The sequence below is a fragment of the Penaeus monodon genome, chromosome 26 (assembly GCF_015228065.2).
Source record: "Penaeus monodon isolate SGIC_2016 chromosome 26, NSTDA_Pmon_1, whole genome shotgun sequence".
Classification (NCBI taxonomy): Eukaryota; Metazoa; Arthropoda; class Malacostraca; order Decapoda; family Penaeidae; genus Penaeus; species Penaeus monodon.
The window spans coordinates 40,923,630-40,931,129 of NC_051411.1; the positions used below are offsets into that span (position 1 = coordinate 40,923,630).

Sequence of the window (7,500 nt, forward strand, 5' to 3'; positions counted from 1 at the left end):
AACAAAAGCAAAACAAAAAACAAACAAATAAAGGGAACAACCCAACAGAAAAAACACAAGCAAGGAAAACAATAAAACAACAACTCAGGTGAAAAAAAATCATGAAAACCAGCAAAACAAAACGTAAAAAAAAACGAAAAACAAAAAACGGGAAAATAAAACAGAAGAACCCCTCGCAGTACTCACCAGTAGCGCAGACTGTGATAAAAAACGTGGCGTGTTCGCGGACCATACGCATTTGAGCTTCTGGGAGCTTGAGTTGCAGCCGCGCGATGATCTGGTCCAGGAAAGCGTGCGGAGTGATGGCCGCCAAGTCCCACTTGAGTCGAGTCAGGACCAACAACTCCCATTTCTGGAGGAGGACCAAGGGGAGAGGCATTTAGGTGGGCTGAGAATGGGAATGATAACGTTAATAATGGTAATGATTATAGTGATGGTTGTAATAATAATAGTGATGATGGCGATGATTGATGATAATGATATTGATAATAATAATGATAACAGTAATATTAAAGAAATAATAATAAGAATAATAAAAATAATAAAAACAACAATAACAATAATGCTGACAATATTGCAAACATTGATAAAACTAAGGATAGTAATAGCAATAGTAAAAAGGTTATAAGAGAGAGAGAGACAGAGAGAGAGAGAGTGAGAGAGAGAGAGAGAGAGAGAGAGAGAGAGAGAGAGAGAGAGAGAGAGAGAGAGAGAGAGAGAGAGAGAGAGAGAGAGAGAGAGAGAGAGACATATGCAAAATGGCCAATGAATCATGACGCGCGTTGTGGGACATCCGTTTTCGTGTCCCGTCTCACGCCCATAGATGGTAGGTAGATGGGCGGTTGGGCGGGCGAGGGCGGGGGAGGCGAAGGAGGAGGTGGGGGGGGGAGGCGTTGGGTAAGGGCGTGAAGGGAAGGGGGGGGGGGGGAAATAAAAATTACGAATAAACGCAAGAGAGAGAAGAGAATGATTTTGAGGACAATGAAAAGGGTGATAGATGGAGAAGGAAGAGAGAGCGAAAGAAACTGAGAGAAAAAGAAAGATACACGGAAATAGGAGAAAGACAGATAAATAGAGACAAAGAAGGGAGAGCAGGTGGGAGGGAAGGAGGGAAGGAAGGAAGGAAGAAGGGAGGGAGGGAGGGAGGGAGGGAGAGAAAGAGAGAGAGAGAGAGAGAGAGAGAGAGAGAGAGAGAGAGAGAGAGAGAGAGAGAGAGAGAGAGAGAGAGAGAGAGAGAGAGAGAGAGAGAGAGGAGCATCTATAATCACACAGGGTCAGTCATCCATCCGTTCACAGGCTGCCTCTGTCGCCGCCCCGTCCGGTGGCTGTGTGAAGCTCGACCTCAGTAAAAGGAATCCCATCAGCACACAAACAAACACACAGACGAAGAAACAAACACAAACGCACAAACAGGCAGGCAGGACGAACAAAAATACAGACAGGGACAAACATAAAAACACACATAGACCCACAGACAGACAGACACAGACACAGACACAAACACACACACACACACACACACACACACACACACACACACACACACACACACACACACACACACAAGGAGCTCTCCACCCCCCTCCTCTCTCCATCCCCCCAAGGAGACCCTGACGAAGGTGACGGTCCTAAGCTAGGATGGGCGTCTCTTTAAGCAAGGATTGGGCGTCCTACTGAGCAAAGATGGACGTCGCGGTAAGCAAGGATACGCGTCCTTGTGAATAACGATGTGAGAGCATGATGACGTCACACACAACGAATTACATTATACATGAATGGAGAATACATCTCCGTTTTTTATTTCTAGACGTCCTGCGTCTTCCTTTCGTTGGCAGGAAAACTCGAGAGAGAGAGAGTGAGAGAGAGAGAGAGAGTGAGAGAGAGAGAGAGAGAGAGAGAGAGAGAGAGAGAGAGAGAGAGAGAGAGAGAGAGAGAGAGAGAGAGAGAGAGAGAGAGAGAGAGAGAGAGATAAAGAGAGAGAGGGGAGGGGGAGGCAAAAGTGCAGCGTGGCCGACGGGCGCAGCGACTATGGCGGAACGAGGGCGCTCTCCCACGCCCCGCCTGCCCGTCTCTTCTCACGCCTCTTCCTTCTCTCTCTTCTTTCATTTAGTATATATTCTTCAAAGTTATTTCCCCTGTTTTTCAATAACATTTGACATCTAACTAACTTGCAATGTCGATGGTGTACTCTGTCGCTTTCGAAATAGAAAAAAAATTGAAAACCGATACACAAGCCGGAAATAAACGTCCTCCCACAAGGACGATGGAATAATTAACGAGTGCTAATTGGGCGCAATGCATAATTGCTACCTTTCGCTGCCAAGCAATCAGCCTTCATGATGCGCTCCCCTTTTTCCTTGCAACCCGACACGTGCAGCTGCAACTTCTTGCATCTCTAATCAACGCCCTCGCCTCTCTAAAACGTTACCTGGATCTAGGGAACGTCCAAAAACCACCCGTGGAAACAAAACAACAACAATCCCCCCGCAAATCAGCCAACCCCCCCCCCCCCCAAAGCCAGTAAAACAAACAAACAAATAAAGAAAAACCAAGAAAAAAAAAAACAAAAAACAAAAAAACAGAACCACAACCAAAGAAAAGAAAAAGGGGACAGAAAGAAAGAAAGAAAGAACAGGGAGTGGACGCCGGAGGAAGTATTGCCCGGCTGCAGGATACGAGCGGGAGCTGCCATCGACGACCCATACTCCGCCATCCATCACGATCCACATACGACTGTCACGTGACGTCACACTCGAGGGGGGGGAGGAGGAGGAGGAGGAGGAGGTACCGGGGAGGGAGAGCGGGGGGGGGCAGGAGGAAGGAAAGGGGAAAGGGGTGAGGTAGCGAGAGAGAGAAAGAGCGGAAGAGAGAAAGAGAAAGAGAAAGAGAAAGAGAAAGAGAAAGAGAAAGAGAAAGAGAGAGATACACAGATAAATAGATAGATATAGATGGTGAAAGAGAAATAGAGAGCGAGGGAGGGAAAAAAGATAGATAGATAGATAGACAGGGAGGAGAGGGAGACAGAGAAAAACTCTGATAATGAGATGGTCATTGGATTAGGGAACTAGCTTGAAACGACACAACGAAACATCTCAAGGACGTTATGTTATAGCGTATGCAAATGAGGGCGTCTTCCTGTGGTGAGTGTAGTCCGTCCTGTTCTGTTTCTTTGCCTCTTTCTATGTTTTTCTCTTTCTAATCCCTTCTATCTTTCTCTTCCTCTCTTTAATTAAGATTCTCCTCTCTCTCTCTCTCTCTCTCTCTCTCTCTCTCTCTCTCTCTCTCTCTCTCTCTCTCTCTCTCTCTCTCTCTCTCCTTTTTTTCTCCATCTCCTTTTCCTCTGAATATTCCTTCTCCTCCCCCTTTTTTTCCTCTTTACCTTCTCCTCCTTTCCTTCCCTCCCCCCTCCCTCCCTCCCTCTACCTCCTCCTCCTCCTCTTCGTTCACATCCGCCAGTCGCTACGATGACAGTCAGAGGTTGGCGTCCGCGCGAAGGGATGAATGAGCTTAAATCCGTGACATTTCCAACTTCTCTTTCCTCCCGTGACATCCCCCCCCTTCCCTCAACCTCCTCCTGAACCCCTCCTTCTTCCCCCTCCCCTCCCCCCTCCCCCTTTCCCATCTTGCCGACCCTTCCCTGCTTCGATCGAGGCGGAGGGAGTGTGATAGAGGGGGACGGGAAGGAGGGAGAGAGGGAAGGATGGACAGAGAGAAAGAGAGATAGATAGATAGATAGATAGATAGATAGAGAAATGATGATGATGATGACATGGGATGAAATGATATGAAATGAGATAAGATGAGTTGAGATGAAATGAGATAGAAAGATGACGAGGACAAGGGTCATTAATTCATTACACACACACACACACACACACACCTTCGACCTTCCTTGCTAACAAAACAAACGATAATAAACAAGAAAAAGATAAATACGAAAAACACACGCGGGGAAAACATGGCTGATTAAATGCCTTTTTTAGTGGTTTCGCGACGTCGCTGTTCGTGACTTCAATTAAAGGCGCTTCTTCCCTCGCGTCAACCATCTCATCTCTCTGGCTGTTTGTTTGTCTGTCTGGCTGTCTCTCTCTCTTTCTTTGTCTCTCTGTTTCTCTCTGTCTGCGTCTGTGTCTGTCTGTCTGTTTCTCTATTTGTCTCTCTAACCCGCTGTCTGCCTGTCTACCCCCCCCCCCACCGCCTCCGAATCCGAGCGCAGTGCCAAGGTGCCACCCGACAACAGGGCCACGGGCGGAGTCATCATTCGGCCGACCAAGGTGTTGAAAGCAGCATCTTGCTTGACTGACGGCGCAAGATGCCACTCAAGATGCAGTCAGGAAGTGCGCAGACTTGCAAGAAAAAATAGGAGGAGGAGGAGGAGGAGGAGGAGAAGGAGGAGGAGGAGGAGGAGAAAGAGGAGGAGGAGGAGGAGGAGGAGGAGGAGGAGGAGGAGGAGGAGGAGGAGGAGGAGGAGGAGGAGGAGGGGGGTGAAGTGGTGGAAGTGGAAGGGAAGGGAAGGAGGAGGAGGGAGGGTGGAGAGATAAAAAAAAGTCCCATAAAAATAAAAAAGCCTGAAACCCAAAAGAAACTTAAGAAATGACTTCCCTTTCCCCTTTCCCCTCTCTCCAGTCCCATACCTCCCTCCCCACCCCCACCCCGGGTCCTTCCTTCCTTCTCCTCACCTCCTTCCTCTTCTTCCTCCTCCTCCTCCTCCCCCTCCTCCTCCCCTCCTCCTCCTCCTCCTCCTCCTCCTTCCCTTCCACCTCCACCTCCACCACCTCCTCTTCCTCCACCTCCGCAGGCCGTCTGTCAGTCAAGAAGGGCTTCCTCAAACAAAGCCGGATGACCTGCGAACTCCCGAGGTGCCCCCCCCCCCCGCTGTGGCCCGGCATACAGCCCCTTCATTATCCCGACGGCGGACGCGATGGGCCGCCGCCGCCGCCGCCGCCGCCTCCGCCGCCGCCGCCCTTTGGGGTCCGTCCGGCGGCGCGGATCGGGCCGGGGAGGGAGGGGGGGAGGAGAAGGAGGGAGGGAAGGGGAGGCAGAGAAGGAGAGAGAGTGAGAGAGAGAGAAAGAAAAAGAGAAAGAGAAAGAGAAAGAGAAAGAGAGAGAGAGAAAAGAAGAGACGAGAAGAGTAAAGAAGAGAGATAGAGAGAGAGAGAGAAGAGAAGATCAGAAGAAGAGAAGGAGAGAGAGATAAAGGGAGACAGGGCTCAGGGCCTTCTCGCGGGCTTAGAGGCCCTTGCGGCTCGGGCTTTTCAGGGCTGAGGGTCTGTAGGGCGCCGGAGAAAGGCCCTCCAGCGAGACTGCGTGTGGGCGGGGAGGGGGAGGCAGGAGAGAAGGGAAAGGGGGGGGGGAGGTAGAAGGAGAGGGAAATGGGAGAGAGAGAGAGAGAGAGAGAGAGAGAGAGAGAGAGAGAGAGAGAGAGAGAGAGAGAGAGAGAGAGAGAGAGAGAGAGAGACTTCCCTCTACCCCTTCAAACTCTTCTCCTTCTCCTCCTCCTCCCCCCTTCCTCCCCCTCCCCCTCCTCCTCCTCCTCCTCCCCCTTTCCCCCTCCTCCTCCTCCTCCTCCCCCTCCTCCCCGCCCGCCGCCCACCGGAAGCCTCGCGCCGGCAGCCTCCGGAGACGGGAACAAAAGCCTCTATGAATAGCGATAACGCGGTAACCCTTTAACTGCCGGATGACCGATCGTGGACATGAATAAAGATCATGAGGAGAGAGAGAGAGAGAGAGAGAGAGAGAGAGAGAGAGAGAGAGAGAGAGAGAGAGAGAGAGAGAGAGAGAGAGAGAGAGAGAGAGAGAGAGAGAGAGAGAGAGAGAATAGAGAAAATAGAGAATAGAGAGGCAGATCAACAAACAAGGAAGCATAGATAACAGACAAATACGGAGACAAACAGACAAAAGAAGAAGAAATAGGGGAAAAACAAGGAAAATTGACGCAAGTAACACCTCGTCGCGACCTCGCCTGGAGCCAACAGTGACCCAGCCTCTCCATCGTCATCGTCATCGCCATCGTCATCGCGCTATGGGCGGTCGTGGGCGAAGGGCAATGAGGCCAAAATACTTAATAAACACTCGGGTTACACATGTCGGTGTTGGCTGCCTCGCCGTGATGCTGTCGGGATGCAGGGGAGGGGGAGAGGAGAGGAAGAGGAGAGGAGAGGAGAGGTAAAGGAGGAGAGGGGGAAGACGAGGAGGAAGAGGGAAAAGAGAGGAAGAGGAAGGAGAGGGAGAAGAGGACGAAAATGAGGAAGAAGAAGGGAAGGAGAGGAGGGAGAGGGAAGGAGAGGGGGAAGGAGAAAGATGGGGAAGATAACGAAGAGGAGGAGGAAGACAGAAAGCAGACAAAGACGGAGACGGAGACGCGCAGGAAAAGGCCGACGGCCACGGAGCCTCAACCTTGGCTCGCTTTTTATGGCGGCTCGAACTCGGTGCCAGACGCGGAAATGCGGTGCCGCTACATTATGGCACAACACGATTCCTTCCCGCCGCAATCGGGCCCACGGCGAGGGACCGGGGGCGGCGGGGGAGGGGGGAGGGGGAAGGGAAGGGGAGGGGAGGTCGTGTCCCGTCGTGACCAGAGCTGCCGGAGGGTTGTGGGCAGAAAGGGGAGAAGAAAGGAGGAGGAGACAAGAGCGAAACAAAGAGAAAGGATGAGAGAGAGAGAGAGAGAGAGAGAGAGAGAGAGAGAGAGAGAGAGAGAGAGATCAGGTAACCTACGCGAAGTGAATCGCAGTAATGCATATTATCAAACTCATTAATTCTTGTTTTAATCTCGGGCGCGACAGAGTGTGACCATACGGTATAATCCAACAGCACCCCACGCCCTTAACATCAACAAAAAAGGAAAAAGGGGAGAGAGAGAGAGAAAGAGAACGAGAAAGGGAGAGGAGAGGAGAGGAGAGGAGAGAGAGAGAGAGAGAGAGAGAGAGAGAGAGAGAGAGAGAGAGAGAGAGAGAGAGAGAGAGAGAGAGAGAGAGAGAGAGAGAGAGAGAGAGAGAGAGGCTTTCCACAATGAATCAACCACGTTTCTGATTACCGTCTCGCAGCGAGAGGCCAAAGCGAGGATGACTCCCAATTATATGGGCCGTTTGCTTCAATAAATCAACATCATAGTCCATTTGACCTGCGTATGAATTATGTATTTTCTCTCGGCAATATTTAACCCTTTTTTAAGTCGCCGCCGACCACCATCCAGAATATGGGATTTTCGCTCTATGGGAAAAGTATAAACTCCAGAGGCGTTACCGAAACACACACATAAAGAAAGAAAGAAAGAGAAAAAAAAGCGCATCGCCGTGTTTCGAGAAAATGGATCGAATCCTCTCTGGGCCTCGAAAGGTGAAAGATCAAATACCTCTTCGCATGAACAGCGCCCGTGATAGATGTTCTAGACTTCCTTCCCTTATCACCGATTAAAATCTCTCGCTGTGAATGTGATCATGATTAATTTATTGCAGTTTTTAGGCTAATGGGATTCTATAGACGCCGCGGACCTCGTTA

The 7,500-nt window shown here is 50.4% G+C and overlaps 1 protein-coding gene across 1 annotated transcript in view; it reads right to left on the minus strand.

The window, feature by feature from the left end:
- Window positions 1-7,500, minus strand: part of LOC119590182 (G1/S-specific cyclin-D2-like) — a 90,801-nt gene that overhangs the window by 49,605 nt on the left and 33,696 nt on the right. Inside the window, exon 3 of the mRNA XM_037938973.1 lies at window positions 187-352. Within this exon, the coding sequence (XP_037794901.1) occupies window positions 187-352 (166 nt within the window). The remainder of the gene's footprint in view (window positions 1-186; window positions 353-7,500) is intronic.